Source organism: Dermacentor variabilis, chromosome 3, assembly GCF_050947875.1.
Source record: "Dermacentor variabilis isolate Ectoservices chromosome 3, ASM5094787v1, whole genome shotgun sequence".
Lineage (NCBI taxonomy): Eukaryota > Metazoa > Arthropoda > Arachnida > Ixodida > Ixodidae > Dermacentor > Dermacentor variabilis.
Window position 1 is genome coordinate 72,098,020 of NC_134570.1, and position 22,076 is coordinate 72,120,095.

The 22,076-nt window shown below is 45.8% G+C and overlaps 1 protein-coding gene across 5 annotated transcripts in view; it reads right to left on the reverse strand.

The window, feature by feature from the left end:
* Sarm (sterile alpha and armadillo motif) overlaps window positions 1-22,076 on the reverse strand; it is a 211,847-nt gene that overhangs the window by 112,168 nt on the left and 77,603 nt on the right. The window contains exon 1 of one of the 5 annotated variants that reach the window (XM_075685590.1): window positions 2,978-3,223. The exons of the other annotated variants lie outside the window; for them this stretch is intronic. Within the exon in view, the coding sequence (XP_075541705.1) occupies window positions 2,978-3,040 (63 nt within the window). The 5' untranslated portion in view covers window positions 3,041-3,223. Of the gene's footprint in view, window positions 1-2,977; window positions 3,224-22,076 lie in introns of those variants that run through there. 5 annotated transcript variants of the gene reach the window in all.

The following is a 22,076-nucleotide window of genomic DNA, read 5'->3' on the forward strand; positions in this document are numbered from 1 at the left end:
CATGAAAAACTCTCCCGACACAACTTTCTGTTGCCCAATACGTGCTACATGAAAGTGTTTTTCCGAGCGTGAAAGAAGCCCGCAAATGCACGCCAAATTGCCGCGCGACTGCAGCCGCTCGAGGCACTTTGCGCATATTCGCGGGTATCTTTCGGCTTCTTTCAAACTCTGGCTAAAGTTAGCTGGGACACCCTGTATGCGTCACTACACGGAGCGCACTTCAGTGGGCAATACAACAAGGCGGCGCTTGCGCATGGTGAAACGGACGCCTCAGGCACCGAGCTACGCGCGTCATCGCCCATTGACTGCTCTCGTCATCCCTTCTCACGTTTGCTGAGACCACGGGCAAGCCATTCAAGAGACAGAAAAGTGGCGACCTGCACGAGGCCATTTGCAACTACACAATGCTCGTATAGTCATATGCGAGAAGTTTCGTGCTACGAATCACGCTACTAATTATACGTTGCCCTCCTTGATGTTCATAGCACTGTTTCAACGTCAACGCGCGAAGACAAGTGCTCAACCTTTGTGCACCGGCACGCTACCCGAAAAGATAACTGCGAGGCGACACCCCGTAACCTTGCAGGCGCGGACGCGATACATTTAAAGTAACTACGTTCATGAAGAAATCACCGTGTATGTGGGAGAAGGGAGTGGAGCGGAAATGGGGAGAGAGTAGGCGGCCGTGTGTGCGCGCGAGTGACAAGTCCAAAAACGAAGCCACGCTTAAACACTAGCCAATCTTGGCAGCCGACCCAACAGAAATTCTAGCGAATTTCGCCCCAGAGTTTCTGGGAATTTCGTATTTTATTCCTCCGATATTGTTTCCTTTCTGCCTTTCTTTTCCTGTCTTGACATTTCTTCTTCGGTGGATTTGATTTTTTGACGTTCGGAACATAGGTGGCTCTTCAGTAGCACACTCTCCCGCGATCTCATCAGTTAATGAACAACAACGGGCATAATGAAAAGTAAAAGAAAGGTGCCACGCTCAGAAATATTTTTGAATCTGCCAGAATCTCAATACTGAACAAGGATTCGGGCTTTGTTGTGTAAATAGGATGGAGCGTCGCCCTTCTTATTTTTGCGCTCCCGACAACAGTATAGGCAAGGTTTACGATCGCGTGAACATAGGTTCGGGACGAGTCACGAAAGATGAACGCCTCTTCGTGAACGCCACACCTGAAAACAACGGCACTCGTTTTCGTTTTTATGCTTTCTTCCGGCGTGCTCCCCCAGTGGGCGCTTCTTTCTTCTTTTTTTACCGGGTTAAACCACATGCCCCTTGCAAAACATAACACAAGGGAATTCGTGCGGACGCCAGCAAAGCGGTCTTCAACAAACACTTTCCTTTGTCTTGTTTGTGCTCTTTGTCTCTGTGTATGAAAACGAATATAACACCGCCTTTGCCGTTGCCCGCGACGTTTTACCCGAGTATTGCTCGTTGTAGTTTCTATCTATCTATCTATCTATCTATCTATCTATCTATCTATCTATCTATCTATCTATCTATCTATCTATCTATCTATCTATCTATCTATCTATCTATCTATCTATCTATCTATCTATCTATCTATCTATCTATCTATCTATCTATCTATCTATCTATCTATCTATCTATCTATCTTTCTTTCTTTCTTTCTTTCTTTCTTTTTGTAAGTAGCGAGCAGTCCACACAAAGAGAGCGGAGTGAGCAAGGCTAAGCGTATATATATTTCGTTACAAGATGTATATGTAAGAAGTGTTCGCAGCATGATTGGTGCTGACTACTCCTTTACGCTTAGCCAAGCACTGTTCCCATGTACTACTTCGCAGCTCTTCGCACGTACATAACAAACATAAGCCGGCTAAAAAAACACAGAAAGAGGAAAAAATGAGAAAGGAAACTAATAAACTAAAACGCAAGCGAAAGTTGGAATGCACTAACGCATATTTCAGGGAAACTTTAAACAAGTACTCTGTACATCAACATGCAGAGTTTGCATAGCAAGTCCTGACGTTTGATTAAAAATAAAAAGTAAAAAGCTCCGGACAGAAGGCCGCTCTTACTGGGGAAGAACTTGTACTACAGAGGCCCTGACCAAAAATTGAACTTCAAAGGTGTGTCAGCGCTTTCAAATAACTTCTATTAGCCTTAACAAGAGCAGATACTTCACGAAAGCTGAACACGTATGACCGGTTTGTCTTAAGAATGTGGTACGTTTTATCCAGCGATCCTACGCACTCGCATTCAATGGCCCGACCAGGTGACACACCAGAGAGTATCGCGAGAGCTCCGTCGGACGAGGACACAAGGAGGCAACGAAATAAGTCTGGAGCCCTTAATTATGCAGTTGCGTGGTCTAAGGTCAGACCAATGTGACGACGAGCGTCACAAAAGCACGCACAAGAGGACGTTGACATACGCGCATGCGAAACAGAGCACGTGCATTTGCCGTTGCGCAGTTCGCCACGCCGCTACAGCACACAAGCGCACACCATCCTTCAAGACCAATGAATAACAAGGTTGAAGGGCGCCCCACGTGTCTGAGCCAGTGACTGACGAGCGCTAAACTTAACGGCCGTGGAAATTCCCAGCCCCGAACGACAGGTGTGCACAACGTTGCTCCAGCGCGGCGGAGTTCGCGTAGTAACGCCGTCACTTTCACTTACCCCAGACGGCAAGCGCGAGACAGCGCATTCGGGAACGGCAAGGCTGTAGTATACATCGAGAAGGCGAGACAGATACAGAGGCAGAGAAAGAAAAGGCAAACACGATCTCGTAGATCGCTTGACACAGCACCATTCCTTAAGTTCCGCTGCCGGCCGAACTATAGCACCCAGATCTATTTTCCGTTGTTACGAGGGGATCTGACATAAGCAGTTTGAGGGTGATGTATGAACTACGTTTCGGCGAGGTAATCTTTTTCTTCTTGAAGCACAGACGGCGCCGCCACAAACAACAACACGCGCTGCAAACGAACGAAATCGTTAGACTCGCCTTGCCGCCCTGCTTATGCTTGGTGGCCAGGCGTCCCTTGAGCACGTCCAGAAAAGAAGACATGGTCCCGCCACCGTTGCTGCCGTGTTGTTGCCCGCGAACGCCGATGCAGGAGAACACGGGTACCACAACCACCACCGCCTTCGACGTCGCTCGTTGGCTCGGTGCGTTCGGTTTCGCTTCGCGGAGCACGCAGTAGTATAGTGCCGAGACTCGACCCAGGAGGCTCGAACCGCTCGGGGCACCGAAATAGCGGACCTCGGCTGCCGCTGTCTGCACCAGCGGTCTCTCTCTCCCTCTGCCCCCAACTCTCCTCCACCAAGGAGGCGCGCGCCCATGGCTTTGATTTTGCGAAACTTTCTCGCTATACCCGCCTTAGCGCTTGCCCCTTCCGTGCGACACGCCTGCGGTGGGAGCAGCAGCAGAAAGAAAGACAGAAAGAAAAAAAAAAGAGGTACGCGCAATGCACACGGACAGGGAGCTCGCGCTGGCTCGCGCGTCGTCTCATCTTGGCCCACATGCTGAAGCCACTTGGCACCCCGAAGAGGATTCATCCTTTGCCCTCGCCTCCTTTCCCGCCACTGCTCACGGTGCCAGCGTTGTGCGGGGCATGGCCCGCGAAACAGCACGTTGTTGGTTGCACGCGAACTGTTCAGTCTGTGCGCGCACGTTTAGACGGCGACTGCATGCAGTCTCCAGTAGTCCGTATAGAGCGAGATGGGGATAAGCGCTGTTGCGTGTTTCTTAAAGAGCATCGGAACTGTTTGGAAGACACCTAATCGTTGTCAGGCGCCTTCGTTCTGTATGCGCGGTTTCACATCTTCGTTTCTTTTCTCATTATCTCCTTTTCCCTTTCACGTTTCATCACTGCAGAGTAGCCAAGCGGATCGTTACTCCGCCTATAACCTTCCACCTCTCATTTACTCTGAATCTTTCTTTCTTTCTTTCTTTCTTTTTATTTTCTCTTGAAGCGCCATTATGAAAGAGCAACTACGAAGATAGGAGGGTTAGAAAATGAACATATAAAACAGGAGAAACCTGTCGCCTGTTTTATTTTGTGCGCGCATTCATCGCGTCTTTCCGTCCCCGTCCCGCCTCTCTGTCTCGTTCTTTTTCATTCTTCTGCTCACATCTTTCCTTTCCCCAGCACAGAGTAGCCCACCAGACGCTTTTCCGTTTAACATGCATGCCTTCCCCTTTTCTTCTCTCATTCTTCTCCTCATATTCTGGCCCTCCTGTCCCGCACCCACGCCTGAAAAACAAAAAAAAAGAACCCTTCAAAACCGCTGTGTGGGACCATCACCGTATATCTCCGTGTATAGTTGTGGCTTCCGCGTGAACTGCCGAGTGACATGCGTCGCGGCTTTCCGGCGGAAACGGGCACCCGTCGAACTGAAACGCTTCTGGTGTCTGGGAATCACAAGGTGAGACGTCACCGTTGCGCGCGCCCTGACGCAAGCGGTAGGCAACTTTTTTTTTTTTAATGTTCCGGTCGGAGGACAGCATCTTCTTCAACGTTTCGTTTGTTTTCTCTGCCGGTGGTTGATTGCTTTTCTAGGATAACGGTTACCGACTGAAGAAGTCGCTGCTGATGTAAGGCTCAGGCAAGAGACGTCAACGTACCGTTTGGCGCGCAGTAAAGGTCCCGTCAGAGAACTTTGTTGTGTCATTGTTTTTGCTACGCGGCCAGCGTGTCAGAGGCGCGCAACCTGCTTCGCTCTTCTGCCGATGTTTGCTCCCCCACCTCGTTAAGTGCAAGAAAGCCCCGCCTGTCCTCCTCCACTGCAGGGGAGAAAGGGAGAGAGGCAAGCGGCACTGCGCGACGAACCTATCAATTTTACGCAGCACTCGTAAAAAGTTACGTGGAAGGTTCATGTAGTCGGCGTCGCCTTTTTTTACTTTGTGCCAAGAGTATCCTGCACAAGCTTTGCGTTTCGTTATAGCTTATGAATGGGTAGGGAGAAAGATAACGAGTAGGGAAATGAGTAAAAACGTTCGGAGGTCGTGAACTGTAGTAACACAGCAAACTACAAAATGAGAGAAAGAGAGAGAGAGAGAAGAGGCACAGAACCAATTTGCGCAAGCGTATACTCGAATTTTCACCGCACACGCAGAGGGAGCGACCCACGCCAATGAAAAACGACAGGCACAATCACTGTGCCGCTCACATGTAACGATATGTGTACCTGATATCCGTGAAGTTTCGTCCATAAACAATGGCGCAGTGGAACTATCCAAGATATATCTTCTAAGTCAGCTCAATCGTCAACTGCACTTGGTATATTTCATGAGCTGCAGACGCAATGACTGTTTTTATATTTGAATAAAAACAAGTTTAATTAGCAAATAAGTTCTGCGGAAATCCGCAGGGGTGAGCATACTTCATGAAAGAGAAAAGTTGGCACCCACTTGATGGTAACGTTATGTCCTTACTTTTCATATTTTGTTCATTATTTGCAGCTTATTAGCTCATTAAGATGACGTGCACTAAAGTTATTGTGCTAGTGTGTCTGTGCGCATCGACATTATCACCGTTAGTGCTTAGAATGGATGGTACAATTAAAGACCATTTTCACAGGCAAAGAATCTTGGTTTGTGTGTTCGAAGTCAACTAGAGGTCAAATCGCCTTCCAAAGTTTTCTCATCGGTTATCATAAAAACACGCTAAGCACGAAGACAAAAGGAACATATACGGCAGGACGGGCGCTGAACTTCCAACTGTCGTTTATTTCAAACGATCACCTATTTATGCGCTGTGCATGAGGTACATCATCCACGCATAATCATAGAAAATACTGTAACGAGCCTTGGTTGCTTGGTGGCTATGGTGTTGGGCTGCTAAGCACGAGGTCACGGGATCGAATCCCAGCCACGGCGGCCGTATATCGATGGGGGCGAAATGCGAAAGCACCCGTGTACTTAGAACGCAGCGGTGGCTTAGAGCTAGAGCATCCGCCTCGCGCGCAAGAGGACCGTGGTTCGAATGCCGGTGCCGCGCAATTTTCCACCGCATTCAAAAAAAAAAAAAAAAAGCCGCGTGTTAATAAAATTGCATAGACAGGCCTGGAGTACGGCCTGATCCCGGTGTACGGCCTGATTAGCTCATTAAGATGACGTGCACTAAAGTTATTGTGCTAGTGTGTCTGTGCGCATCGACATTATCACCGTTAGTGCTTAGAATGGATGGTACAATTAAAGACCATTTTCACAGGCAAAGAATCTTGGTTTGTGTGTTCGAAGTCAACTAGAGGTCAAATCGCCTTCCAAAGTTTTCTCATCGGTTATCATAAAAACACGCTAAGCACGAAGACAAAAGGAACATATACGGCAGGACGGGCGCTGAACTTCCAACTGTCGTTTATTTCAAACGATCACCTATTTATGCGCTGTGCATGAGGTACATCATCCACGCATAATCATAGAAAATACTGTAACCAGCCTTGGTTGCTTGGTGGCTATGGTGTTGGGCTGCTAAGCACGAGGTCACGGGATCGAATCCCAGCCACGGCGGCCGTATATCGATGGGGGCGAAATGCGAAAGCACCCGTGTACTTAGAACGCAGCGGTGGCTTAGAGCTAGAGCATCCGCCTCGCGCGCAAGAGGACCGTGGTTCGAATGCCGGTGCCGCGCAATTTTCCACCGAATTAAAAAAAAAAAATCCGCGTGTTAATAAAATTGCATAAACAGGCCTGGAGTATGGCCTGATCCCGGTGACCAGAACTGGTAACGTACTCTCTCACCTGGGCAGGATTGGCCACCCTGGTGCAGTACTTGGCCATAATCCCCTATATGAATACAAATTTAGAGGTAGGTGCACATTAAAGAACCCCAGGTGGTCGAACTTCCGGAGTCCCCCATTACAGCGTGCCTCATAATCAGAAAGTGGTTTTGGCACGTAAAACCACATAATAAAAAGATTGTATAAAATATACAGTTCATACGTACGATTGTACGGTCAATCAGTTTACACTCCTAGGTACCTTGGGAGAAATGGCACTTCTTTTCCCTGCCACGCCAAAGACGGACAGATGTCAAGATGAACCAACTCGCCCAAACCAAGGTACTGTTGCCCCTGTGACGCTTGTGTTGAGACTGCGCTCTCTCCGGCATCGGCCGATGAACGACGTTAGAAACACGCATATACCCCGTACGTGAAAGTGGGGTTAACTGCTCTAAGGCATCTGTTCGGGCCTGTTGTTGTGCCATAAGTGTATACAGAGTTGCGCATTGTTCTTTCTTGTGTCCGTTTCTTTTGTGTTGCGCAGCTCTCAACGCACTTATTTGTAACCAGCCAAGAAAGACTTCGCCTTCAGAAAACAACACGCTTGCTGCTAAAGGACGCAAAAGGGTCGGAAATGTGGGAGAACTAAGAGTGCGCCTCGGACTGGCTTTCTTGCGCAGCTGGGGCGCGAGTGACTGAAGCAGGAGACGATTTAGAGGTCACCGAGGCCGTGAGCTGGCTTGGTACAGCGTATATGTGCTCGTGTTTGCACGTGGCTCTCGCCGCCGGCACCGATTTTGTGGCTTCGCGCCAAATATTGAAAAAGTGGCGGTGGGGGGTGGCGTCACATGTGCCTGGGCTGCACGCACGCTTTGTTTCTCGAATCGCTGACAGGTGGCAGTCGCGAGCGCTCATTGGAGGAAAGAAACGAAACCAGGAAAGAAACGATTTACGGTAACTCAAAAGGAAGCTTGTTGCGTTTCGAAGCGAGATCAGGATGCCTCAGAACACGCACCTATAAAGCGAGACACAAGAAGGAAGAAGAAGCATGTGCTTGCTGCGGTAAAGCTAGGGAAACGATGGAGCATATTTTATTATAATGTGAAGATATCTGCCCAGCGGTCGATTTAGGCACCACTGGCCTCCTTGAAGCGCTTCGGTTCAGCGAGAGGAAGGGAAAAGTGAACATGTCCGCAATAGATATTATAATAAGAGGCGATTGGAAGATTGGTGGAAGAAAAGTAGGGAAACGACAAAAAACAGAGACGTACAAAAACAAAGTTCACAATAGTGGGTCAAAAAATTTGGTTATAAAAATTCATCGTGGGTTTCTTTTCTTCTTTCTTTTACATGTGGGGTTTTACGTGCCAAAACCACTTTCTGATTATGAGGCACGCCGTAGTGGAGGACTCCGGAAATTTCGACCACCTGGGGTTCTTTAACGTGCACCTAAATCTAAGTACACGGGTGTTTTCGCATTTCGCCCCCATCGAAATGTGGCCGCCGTGGCCGGGATTCGATCCCGCGACCTCGTGCTCAGCAGCCCAACACCATAGCCACTGAGCAACCACGGCGGGTTCTTCTTTCTTTTAACCTAGGTATAGGATATTAAGCAGTATAATAGCAAGGGCTAGGTGGCGCAGCCCACCGCCGCGTTCCAAAGGAGACGCTCATATCATCCATCCAGCCACGGCAAAGCCCCTGGCCCCTGGAACTTGTAAATGTATCGTCAACTGCCGGCAGTGCCTCGTGGTTTGTTCCACGAGAGAAAAAAAAATTTAAATTGCGCGGCGCGCCTCACAAGGCGGAAAATGTGTTAGTTCGGCGTCACTTTCGAAGCCGTTCGCTCCTGCCTTTCCCTTTGCGCGACCAAGCGGAAAGGAGTCCGGCAACTGAGAAAGGCTGGATCGCCACGTGCTGATCTATGTACGTTTGCAGTTATGGAAGCCATATGTATGGACTTGTGCTGATTGGTTGCGAACGGAGGACCACTGCGTGCGCGGAGCGCGTGACCTGCTAACTGCTCCTGGCCCACACTAGTGGAATCGCTGGAGTTATCGTCCAATCTCGCGTAGCTCGGTGTCGAGATGAAAGCCTTTTAGCTACATTTGGACTCACTGTCGTCCTGTGTTTGCAGAAAAAAAAAATCGGGGGGAGGGGGGCGGTGGGGAGACGGCTTTGTCCAAAGTGTATAACTTGGGAGGGGGGGGAGGGGTCTGAACCTTTGCACAAAGTATCGTGTGGGAAGAAGAAGCTTACTGCTAGTACATATGCAGCAATCCGCTAGTAATCGTTGACCGATAGAGAAGGAAATATCGCCTCTGTTATTTACGAAACCACTTTCTCTCTCAGTGATGGATAGCGACTTACTTAGCCGCGGGGCGAGCAGAATCAGCGTCGAGAGAGAAATTGAAGGAGAATAGACTTCGCATTCTGAGTGAGAATAAAAAAAAAACATACAATACGAGGGAGAAGGAGCTTTATTTAAGTTTTAAGAAGCCGAAGTCTGGCCCTGGTTGGCTTTTAATTAAGTTATAAACTCTTCTGTGGCATTGTCCCCACTGGCGAACTGGCCCCGAATTGGGTAGAACTGAAGCAGGAAGTTAGAGCATACTTGAGTCAACACGAAGGAAATACAAGGTGAATTCAGGGAGGGTAGTGTAAAAAAAAGCGTCACGAAGATAGGTTAACGAAAATAAAAGAAATACCATAAAAACGAAAACAAGCAAAAGAGAGAAGCAAATTGTACTGACCTTACCAAAAAGAAAACGAGAAGCAGAAAAATATAAGAAAGAGAACGGTGTGAATTCAGCAAGTAATCAGCATGGAACCTAAAAGAAGGTGCTGCGCAAGATTCGGTGCTGAAAGAACATTTTGTTTCGCCTCCTTTTTTGTTCGCTACCTACGCCTCACTGGTATTGCTCAACTCATTTCACCTCGGTGCTGCTCTATTATTATTTCGCGCACCCCCGCGAACCGTGCTACCATTACGTCGCTAGGCAATGAGCGATCGAACGTCGTCGGTATAACGGCGGAGTAGTTGGTTGGAACGCCAATACCCGTAAGCGAGCGTATCAGAAGCGACACCCAACTGCCTCGGTGGCTTAGGGGCTACGGTGTTGCGCCTCTAAGCACGGGGTCACGGAGTCAAATCCCGGCCGCGGCAGCTGTATTTCGATAGGGGCGAAACGCAAAAAAAAAAAAAAAAAGACATGCCCGCTTCCCACGCATTGGGGGCACGCCAACGATCCCCTGGTGTTAAAAATTAATTCGGAGCCCCCCACTACAGGGCGTCTCGTGATCAAATCGTGATTTCGGTACGTAAAACCCCGCAATTCAATTCAGGCTCGACACAGATAAGGCTGCCGATCCACAATTTTTTAAACGTTTTATTTTATCGCTGGTCAACTACAATGTCATTATCGGGGAGCTACTACGCAACAAGGTCTAAGTCTACGACGTGCGGCGACTACGGGAGCGTTGCTTAAAAGTGCCCGCAATAGCTATCGTTGTTTAATAGGAAGAGTAAGAGATAATAAGCGGCGAGAGAGAAGGAAAACGATGAAAAATAAAAGCGTATACGGCTTACTTGCACTCGAAACCTCGTGATGAGCATTTATGCATACATACATTTAGCCACAGTGGCGTGTATGCCAAATGTCTTGAAACAGACACTAGTTTCAATGTTTCTGCTGAATGAACATAACTTTAACACTGACCTCGGTTACAACATGCACTCTAATATAGGTAAACTTAATGAATAGATTAGCTACACTTGATTTTTTAGCTATCTGATCATTGCGCTTCGGCGCGCAAGTACCATATATGTCCGCCTCTTATTCTAAGCCACATGAAGACTTTTAAAGCAATCTACTTGGTATATATAAAAAAAGGAACGAGCAATGAAATAGGCGATATATTAATAAAAACCCACGCTCTACCTCAATTACACCTCTCCAGCGCTAGTTCTTATACTTTTTGGAAGGAAAGAAAGAAAAGTCACAAATTCACGCAGAAACTTCTCGGGTATTTGTTTAAGTATGCGTAAGAATTGTGCAACTTGAGCATCTCCACGCAGCCCGGTGTCATTATCAGTGTTATGGAACTTGATCCGACCAGTATAAACTCTTATCAACCCTCACCGATCGTTCACTTAACATATTCGATAGCGAACATGATAAAGCAAACTTAATTAAGATAGAGTTCCTTACGGCACTAGAGCCCACGATCATTGGTGTTGGTTAAGGTGAAACTAATTAGTCACATTTAATAAAGATAAAGTTTATTAAGGTACTCGAGTCGTCCACTTTTGGCGGGAGTCGAACCCCCGACTTTTGGTGTTATTAAGCTGAATTAATTTAGCTAAGCTGTTGCAAAACCACTAAACTTGCTGAGGGGGGAATGCGATGCTTTATTGTTGGTTCGGATGCTTGTTTTGAGCGTGTTCTTTATTGAAACGTATGCTGTTCTGTGCGTTGTGTGGGAGATAGACACATATATTTATTATGAGAGAAAAGCTGAGAGGTCGGCCTGAACCGTTCTGACTTGCTATTCAGCGTTGGGCGAAGGAGAATGTACATTTCTTGTGCATCTGCCCGCGATTTGATGTACAGGCAAAGCCGCTTACAGACATCTTGTCGAAATTTGTCGTTGCAGCAATGACTGAGAAGGTTCTATTGGGACTTTCGCCCGATCCTCGTCATCAGTCTGACATACGTTAGAGTGGGGCAAATATAAAGGAAGAGTAAAAATATTAAGTAAATAAATAGATAAAGATAATGACAATAATAAGGAAGAAAAAAAATTAAAAAAAATAAAAAGAAGAAAAATGAGCCCCTCCAGTGCCACTAAGTATACATATATTATTTGGGAGCTAAAAGAGAAATATAAAAGAAAGGTACTCCGGCCTGTACCACTAAGTCCACTAAGTATACATACGTTAGAGTGGGGCAAATATAAAGGAAGAATAAAAATATTAAATAAATAAATAGATAAAGATAATGAGAATAATAAGGAAGCACTAAGTATACAGTGTGAAGGCTCTTAACAAATTTTTGCATGAGGGCGGACTGGACAAGAGACTTTGAGGAGGCTTGGAGCATGCAAGATTTTCACCGCCATCATCATCCTCATAATCAATATCTATTCTTCTTTTTCTTCTTTTTTGTTGTATGGGTGATTTCAATGAATGTATGCAGTGTTGGCTTCCCTTTGCCGAACGCTTGTAGCCTTTGCTTTAATTGAGTATGAGCCATTAATTGTCTTACGTGACGGACAAATCTCTCGTTGGATAGGCATAGAAATGCTTACGCATTTAAAAACTCGTTCATTCGTTATTCACCTATGTACACGACGTCTTTTGCTTCAGCGTCCACACATGCTATCCGTATGCAGGATTCGCGCTCTGCATTGAAGAATTGTCATAGCAGACCCCATATGGAATGTAAGAAAACAATCCTTCTCTATGAAAAAGGTAACTACGACGCGAATAATAACGAGCTTAGAACTTTTTCCCCCTTTATTTGAAGCCCAATTTTGCAGCATGCCTTTCCAGGAGAGCTGGGAGGTATTCAAATGCAAAGTACAGGACTTGGCCAACAAATTCATTCCTAAAATTTCTTTCCGTGAAAACCACCAAAATACACTAACACACTAAAATGATTACAAGGCAGAAAAAAAAAAGCGCTTTTCTCGTGCTGCTAAGCTGAGAGCCTCGTCTAATGCTTTGAACCGGTATTATACTGCCGAGAATGCCTACCTGATTGCTGTGCGCAGTGCTAAATACAAATTTTTCAACTACTATTTGACAAAATTGTTAAATGATAACTCGAGAAAATTTTGGAAGGTTATCAACCCTATCGAATCACGCGCTATCACTCTGACCAACGAATTGGGAGAAACCGTCGGTGACCTGGAATGTGCTAACACCTGTTACATTGCTTTTAGCACAGTTTTCACCAAAGAACCCAGCACATCTTTACCTACGACACCGGCTAGAACTCTGTCTACTATGCCTGCTATCACAATAACTCATGATGGAATTTTATCTTTGTTAGATAACATTAAGCTTTCTTCATCGACAGGCATCGATGAAGTTAATTCCAAGCTGTTAAAGAACACCAGACATACCATTACTGCGTATCTGTGTATTTTCTTTTCTCGTTCACTCTCTGTAGGACACATGCCAAATGATTGGAAAGTGGGGAAGGTTCTTCGTGTCTACAAATCTGGTAAAAAAGATTCCTCGTTAAATTACCACCCCATATCATTAACAAGTGTCCCCTGCAAAATCAGTGAACATGTCATTTATTCTCATATAATGGAATTTTTCGGTAAATATAACTTTTTTCATCCACCTCAGCCAGGCTTTCGAGAGGGCTTCTCATGCGAGACACAAGTGGCCATTTTCATTCATGACTTGCATGTTAACCTTGACACCAACGTACAAACTGATGCCATTTTTTTAGATTACGCAAAAGCGTTTGATAAAGTGCCGCATCAACGATTGGTATTAAAATTAAGTCAGTTAAACTTGGACAACAACATTCTGGTTTGGATCAAGGAATTCTTGTCTAACCGAGACCAACACGTCCTTGTTAATAATCATACCTCTGACCCTGTTCCTGTAACATCTGGTGTACATCAAGGTTTTGTTCTCGGTACTCTCCTATTTCTAATATATATTAACGACTCGTCATAACACTTATCTTGCCAAATTTGAATGTTCGCTGACGACTGTGTGATTTACCGATCAGTTTCTAACCATTGCGACATAGCAAAACTTCAGCATGATCTAGACCGCGTCCAGGAATGGTGGGACCAGTGGCTAATGAGCCTTAACCCGACTAAATCTAGACTTCTTTCCATTAGCCGCCAAAGCGCCCGTTATATTCCCGTACACAAATGATAACGGACCTATACAAGTAACATCGTTAGGCGTTACTTTGTCCAATGATCTGTCATGGCATGTACATACTACAAACGTCGTATCATCGACAAATAGAACTCTCAGTTTTCTGAAACGTCACCTTCGTAACACGCCACAACACGTTAAATTACTAGCCTATAAGTCACTTATCCGTTCGAAACTAGAGTATGCGTCAGTCATATGGTCCCCGCATCAAGTATGCCTGTTAGATGACATGCGAATTGTGCGACCGTCTTTGAATGTTGTAGCGCGTAGTATCGCGTTACTGTGTGAATTTTTCGGTTTCCTTTCTTTTCTTCTTCTTCTTTCTCCTTTTATTCCCTCTGGCCCTTTCTCAGCACAGAGTAGCCAGCCGGTACTTACACTGGCTAACCTCCCTGTCTTCCCTCCCCTTCTCTCTCTCTCTCTCTTGAAGCAGTACAAAATCGTGCCGCCAGATTCATTCACTCATCTTACTCTCAGGAAGCCAGTGTTACCGTCCTCAAAGCGGAATCTGGGCTGCAAACTTCATTTCTCCGCCGACGCATAGCACACTTTGTCTATTCCATAAGATTTACTGTGCATCACTTAACCGTGCTCCTTACATCACACTTCCCAAAAGCTTCTCTCCTCGTACTAGTCACCAACTGCAAGTTTCCCGTACACGTGTCAGAACTGTTGATTCATCAGCATCTTTTTTTCTTCTTGCAGCCAAAGACTGGAACGGCCTTCCTCACAATATCGTCGCCTTCAGCTGCCCATCATCTTTTTCTGCCAATGTGACTGAGTACCTGTTGTCGCTAATTTCAGTGTCTTATTTCTTATTTATGTACACCCACCCTTTATATAATACCCCCTAGTAAGGTCTTTAAGGTAAATAAATGGAATGAAATGAAATAACACTCTTAAGAAATTGAGGGAAAACACGGGGAATGCGGAAGATGGACATTCAAGGCGATGAGCAAAACCAGAACGAGGTAGTAGTGGGACCCAACGTTTCGACAAGTGGACTTATCTTCTTTCACTGCTAGTCCACTTGCCGACAAGTGAACTTGTCTAAAGACAGGTCCACTTGTCGAAACGTTGCCTCCCGCTTTTAACTTGTTCTCGTTTTGCTCAACGAAAAAAGACACCTAAGAAATTAGGTGTCCGTTTTGCAAAAGGCATTTCTTAGCGAATTCTCTATCGCGTATGGTTACTTCTGAGTGCAGCAACCAGCATGGTATAGACGGCAAAAATAGCTTCCGGCTTCTTCATGATGCAAGGTCGGAGAAACGTGCCCTGAAGGTCGATGAAGGAGCACCGATTGCGAAACGTTACGCGACCGGACGCCACACACACGTACGATGTATGCGTACGCCAGGACCGTTCCTCACCGTGATTCCAAGGCCGCCGAACACATGAATACTATATGATGGTACGGAAAAGGTGACTCATCCTATCCCTGGAGGGTCGCAAGGGTGGAGCCGTTGCGCATGTGCACTTGTATAGGAGGATGAGGGGGGGGGGAGGGGGGTCATTTAGTGGTTAAAATCATAAAGAAGTGACGGTGCATGTCATTGTCAGAACTGTAATCGGACGTCGCGGACGGCTACTGGAAAGCAATTGGAATGCTTCATAAAGTCATCATCTCGGTACTGCGCACGGGCCGTAAGGAGATGGAATCGGGAATGCGCATAGACGCTTTCACTCGGTATCTTTCTCTTCTTCCATGTCTTGGAAGAAGAGGAAGAGAACAGCCGAACAGAGCACAAATTACAGTTCTAGTCTCACGCTCCACAATTTAAATCAAGTTTTGCTTTACTTCTAAGCATACGAAAAACCGCCTGCTTCTTGGCCAATCCCCCATAGTGGGTATGCGCCACTGTCTGGGACACAAGACAAGACAAATCCACCTTTTCATTACAATAAGGAGACCACGATGAGGTCCTGATGAGTTACACGACAGTGCGTACGCTGGAAATGTACAGAGGCCTTCAGTTGCCTTCACGGTGTTGGTAACTCTCAAAGCCATTTTTTTTTTCATATTTGATATATACAGAACGTCGTACCAACATATCTGTCAACGCACTCTCATCAACAAGATGAAGTACTCATTTCTTGCCATTTGGCCATACGTTGCCGTGATTTTGAGTGCGTATCATTTTTTTTACATACTGCCGAGTTTTACTAGCTGACAAGAATAATAATCGAAGCAGCTGAAGTGTCAATACTGAGTGACGAATGTGCGAGCACTGCGTCCACGACGCTGATGCAAAAGGAGGAGCGATTTCTGGGTGTTCATAGTTAGTAGAAAACAATAAGCAACGGCGATGTGGTAGCAACCACGTGTGTGGTATACTATTGCGTATTTCGATTCCTTATTTTCGCGCGCCCGACTTCATCCACAAGCCTGTAAAAAAATTACCGACGATTACGTTACTTCCTAATGCGAAATTTGAGCGCAGCAAATAAGCTGTTTCACCTTTTGGATAGATTGAGGCAAAGAAATCGAGCAACACATGTATGCGCTATCACATAATTTTTTTTTTATTTTTCACACGTATTCCTTTAACAAAGACTCCACTAACAGTTCTTGACAGTCATGAAGGAAGCTTTGTGGTCGGAGAAATAGACTGATATATGTTCGACTTGGTACACCAATGCTTGATTCTCAAAGACGAGATCTATAGAAGTGGCTCGCGAGGTTGTCACAGCCGTGGGGGAAGCAGAGGCTAAGCGCCGCCGCCGAGAAGACCCTGCCGTTCGCGCCGCCGAAGCGGAGGCTCATCGCCGCCGTCGAGAGCAACCAGCAGTAAGCGAGGCTGAAGCAGAAGCTCATCGCCGCCGCCGAGAAGACCCTGCAGTTCGCGCCGCCGAAGCGGAGGCTCATCGCCGCCGTCGAGAGCAACCAGCAGTAAGCGGAAGCGGAGGGGGGCGGCGTGTACACCCAGCGGCAAACGATGGGGGCAGAAGCGCGCGCAGCAAGCGGACAACACGATAAAGGGAGGAGGGAAGAGATAGCAGCGACCCTTTCCTCCTCTTTCTGCATGGCGGCGACGGTGTTCTATGCAGTCACGTTATCTTGACTCTCTAGCGGCGTCAGCGGCATCCAGCGGTATCAGTCGGTCGCTGCTAGCGCTGGGGGGATGAAAGGGGGGCGGAGCTGGTTACGAGGCCGACGACAACGCCGACGACGACGCGAAACCCAGGAACGGACGCCAAAGAGCTGCGCTCTAAAATAAAGTTAGCTTAAATGTCAGTGCCCGCATGTGTTGCCTTCTCGCCTTGCTCTTCGCCCGTTTGCGTTCTTAAGCGTTCGCCTTGACCCACAACAAACCATAACCTACCAACAATTTAGCCACAACGAAGAACGCCGATGTACCGCACCTTAATACGCGCCATTCAGTTGTTCCGAACCACCGTTTAATGCCTATTCACGAAACACTCGGTTCGAAATGGACAGGATCGAAGGCGCTGCAGGATCCGTGACCATTTCCTGACGTCATACGACGACTCGTCGTCCAGAAAGGGCCGGTGACCAAGATAGCCGTTCTACTTGAATGATCTCGGCTTCTGAAAGCCGGAATGCATTGTCCGTATACGCAACAATAGCGGTGTCCGCACGTGTTCTCGGTGCACGCGGGTTTAATTGATTCAGCGTCTGACATGGCAACGAAGATCTGAGCTTTCCGTGCTTGAGGGCACCGAGTGTACCGAAGTAGCTTGCTTTGCTTATAATGACCACGTATAACTGCGTTCTCCATTTGTCTGTCACCGTGCAAGGTATTAAGCGTTCGCCATGATTTACGACAAACTATGCCGTACCAGCAATTTAGCCACACACACACAAAAAAAAGAACTTCGATGTACCGCACCTCGGTACGCGCCATTACGTTTTTCCGAACCACCGTCTAATGCCTATTCACGAAACACTCGGTTAGAAATGGACGGGCTCGAAGGCGCTGCAGGATACGTGACCATTTCCTGACGTCATACGACGCCGTTCTGTAGCCGTTCTACTTGAATGATCTCGGCTTCTGAAAGCCGGAATGCATTGTCCGCAAGAAAAAATAGCGGTTTCCGCATGTGTTCTCGGTGCACGCGGGTTTAATCGAATCAGCGTCAGACTTGGCAACGAAGACCTGAGCTTTCCGTGCTCGAGGGCGCCGGGCGTATCGAAAAAGCTTGCTTATATATGCCGAGCGCCTACAAATGCGCTCTCAATTTATCTGTCGTCATGCAACGTATTCGCTCGCACGAAGAAATATATACGAGACAGGTGACCAACGCATCGACTTATCGTATATAGCTTGCATAATGAACAACATTCACTATAGCTTGCTATTTATACGGTTTCGATGTTGCAATCACAGTCGCGAAATTTCGCGGCGGTGAGTACAGATCGCGACTGGCGCTTCGGCTATCTTCAGCTGTGCCTGCGCCTATACGTGCTTCGCAAAATGAAGAAGCCCGTCAGAAGCGATGTGTACCGCTAGTAAACTTTTCATTGCAGCCGCGTTTCGTATTGTGTGTACGCTCGGAAGTTAGTGCAACAGTGTTACACTACAGAGCCAAGCTTGCCGTAAAGAGGGCACGGCAGCTTAGCAGCGGACAACATGCCTAAATCGCCATTGCTGCTTGTGCAGGTTTTGCCGTGGTTTTTCGCCGTGGTGTCTACAGCGAACAACAGGACTGAACCAGGATTCTTCGATGTGCCGCAACGTGGCAATGACACTGCGGTCCGTCTACTTGTCAACGCCCACCCTTCAGGAGTGACGTCATCGCTGGACAACCTAGAAAAGGCCCAGCCCGGCATCGATTTCTTCAGAGGGCACGGCAGCTTACCAGCGGACAACATGCCTAAATCGCCATTGCTGCTTGTGCAGGTCAGTCAGCTGGGCAATTTGCCCGCTTATCGTAGCGATGATAGGTTTCTGTTGGTCCTGCCGTGCCCTCAAAAGTGTTCTGCTATCTTGTCTGATTGCTGGTCGATGCTCATGTTATTGCTTGTGTCAGGTGACATAGAACAGAACCCTGGGCCCAAGGCTAATGAAATGTTGCAGGTCATTATCGATAGACTGGATGAAAGCGACCGCAAGATGGACCGTATAAGAGAGGAAATTGCTGCTGTTAATGCTAAAACTGATAAGTTACAAGGAATTTTGACAATGTTCGAGGAAATGAGCAACAGAATTAATAAATTGGAATCGGTTGTCCAACAGCAAGCATTGAAGTTAATTGACTACGAAAACAGAAGTAGGCACAACAATCTCCTAGTATTTGGAATCAATGAAAGTGCTGATGAAACAGAAACCAAACTCAGAGAACAGGTCCTAGACGGTATTTTTGACAATACTTTGGGGGTCCCCGTCAGGACAGTAGAGAGAATTCACCGAATTGGAAAAGCGAAACCGGATAAACCAAGACCAATTATTATGAAGTTCCTTGATTCCAGGGAAAAGGACAGTGTTCTAAAGAACTGTTTTAAACTGAAGGGCAATAATGTTCGGGTTAGCCAAGACTATGCTAAGGAAACAGCGGAAATAAGAAGAAAGCTTTGGGAAAGTGCAGCATCGGATCGGTCAAAAGGAACAAAAGTCAAGCTTATCTACGATAAACTTAAAATAAAAGACAAAATGTACACTTGGGACCTCACTAACGATAAGCGCATACCATATGGATATAAAGAAAGTAGATTCGGTAAAGAAAAGCAAAAAAAGTTTGAAGTGGCAGGCTGCCCGCCTGACCCAGACGGTTCAACAAGTTCGATGGTGACGCCCGGCTCGTCACCTACGTCATAGCTACGTTTTCTTGTTTTAAATGCACGCAGCATAGTTAACAAAACAACTGACCTAGAATTTCTGCTGCTTTCCCAGAGCCCTTGCATGGTTTTGATAACGGAAACTTGGCTGCACTGTGGGATACAAGATGACACAATTATTCCCCCTGGATACAAAATGTTTAGGAAAGACCGCGATTCACGTGGAGGAGGGGTGTGTATCATAATAAAGAATTCTGTCCACGCGGCTCTAATTGATAGTGACATCCCTGAAACAGTTTGGTGCAGAATTTCCTTTCAAAGTGTCGTTTATCTAGTCGGTGCAATATATCGGCCACCTTCGACTTCGCTTGACTTCCTAAACCGATTGAACACATTCTTGTGCAACAATGTACATAGGAACACGCGGTTAATTATGGCCGGAGACTTCAATTTACCGCACATTAACTGGCAAGACCTACTCTGCAGCGGCGCTGAAGCATCCGGCGCTGATAAACTACTGGATATAATGTTTTCTTTTAATCTAAATCAAATCGTTCAAGAGGACACAAGAATAACTTCTAGGTCGCGGTCATTGTTGGACCTAGTGTTCCTATCCAATAATATAGAACATCATTTGTTGACAATTGAGGAAGGTATTTCCGATCACCGAATGATTGTAGTGAATATGGCTACTAGCAGTGTGCCCCGTATGAAATGCTTCCCTATAATTACGGTAAAGGACTACAAACGTGCTGATGACAATTCAATATTAGATTTTTTGGAATTCTCGTTTGGCCAATTTGAGCACCATGCAAAGGAAAAAACTGTAGATGAGCTTTGGAATGAATTTAAGGATATAGTAGAGCATTGTGTGGACCGATTTGTGCCAACTCGAAAAAAAAAGACTAAACAACGCCGACCTTGGATTAACCGCGGCATCATTCACATGAAAAGAAAATTAAAGCGACTGCGTAAAAAGAAAAAAGGTTCGGACGAAATACCGAGACTTCGCGCAGAGTTGAGGCATACTCTGACACTATCCAAAAAGCAATTCTTTGAACAAACACTGACAGGGTTCCTAAAAAGTTCCCCACAAAAATTCTGGAGATATCTTAGCAGTAGGAAGGATAAAATTGAAGAAATTGTAAAGGACAACATAAGGTTAACAAAGTCTGCGGACATTGCCGAACATTTTAATTACTTCTTTCAATCTGTGTTTACTAATAATACAAACATGAATACAGACGAGCATTTACCATATATAACACGTTACCCAATGGGAAATCTAGAAATCAAACAAGAAGGGGTGTTCCAATTGCTGCTGAGTTTAGATGGAAAAAAATCTAGTGGACCTGACAGAATTTGTCCTGAATTTCTGAAACCCTATGCTGAATGGATGTCATACTACTTAACGATAATTTTCGCGAAATCATTACATACGCATTCTCTACCCACAGACTGGCGCAGGGCCGTAGTTATACCAGTGCACAAAGGCGGTGATCGCACACTTGTAAATAATTACCGTCCTATTTCACTCACATGTATCAGTTGTAAAATTCTGGAGCACATCATCGCAAAACATATTTTACGATTTCTAGAAGTGAATAGTTTACTTTACTCAAACCAGCATGGCTTCCGTACTGGACTATCTACCATTACACAATTAATTGAAGTAGTTCATGATCTCGCTGCCGCCTTAGATGAGAAGCATCAGATTGACGTCATTTGTATAGATTTTGCAAAAGCCTTCGATAAGGTTCCGCATAATAAGCTGATCTTTAAACTGAGAGAAATAGGTATCGATGAAAGATTAGTGCTATGGATAAAAGAATATTTAAGTGATCGTAAACAGACTGTAAGTTTAGATGGCAGCCTGTCGAGTCCACTCCAAGTGCTTTCAGGTGTTCCTCAGGGGTCAGTCTTGGGCCCACTGTTATTTCTTATATATATAAACGATATCTCTTCTGTTATTGCAGAACCGGTAAAAATGAAGCTTTTTGCAGATGATTGCCTAATTTATTCTACCGTAACCAATGTTCAGGATCAACTCAGAATTAGTCGTTGTTTAGGAAATTTCAGCCGATGGTGTAAATTATGGGGTATGAATATAAACTACAATAAATCAACATACACACATATGACTAAGAAAGTAAACGTTCTGCCTTTTAACTATTACATCGATGGTAATTTGTTAGTTCGTGCTAACCAGTTTAAGTATCTAGGTGTTACAGTTACGCATAATCTGACATGGCATACGCACATAGAAAATGTGTGCTCGAAGGCGAATCAGAGATTAGGTTTCTTAAGGCAAAAACTAGGTCAAGCTTCGCGAGGTGTAAAGCTGATGGCTTATAAAACTTTTGTTAGACCTTTACTTGAATACGCCTCAGTCATCTGGAGCCCTCATCAGAAAGAAATGACTACAAAGTTAGAAAAAGTTCAACGTCGTGCCGCGCGCTTCATATGCTCAAAGTACCGCCGTTTAGAATCCGTTACACTGATGTTGCAGTCTTGTGAACTGGAAACACTAGAAGTACGAAGGCTAAAAAATCGTCTGAAAGTGTTTTACAGAATACTACATGGACATTTAAAAATCAACAAAGATGAGTATGTGCATCTTCCAGGAAAACGAAGCAGTCGTGTTAACCATCAATATGTTTTACGTCCATACTTTGCTCATAGTGATGTGTTCCGCTTTTCTTTTTTCCCTGCCGTGATTGAACTCTG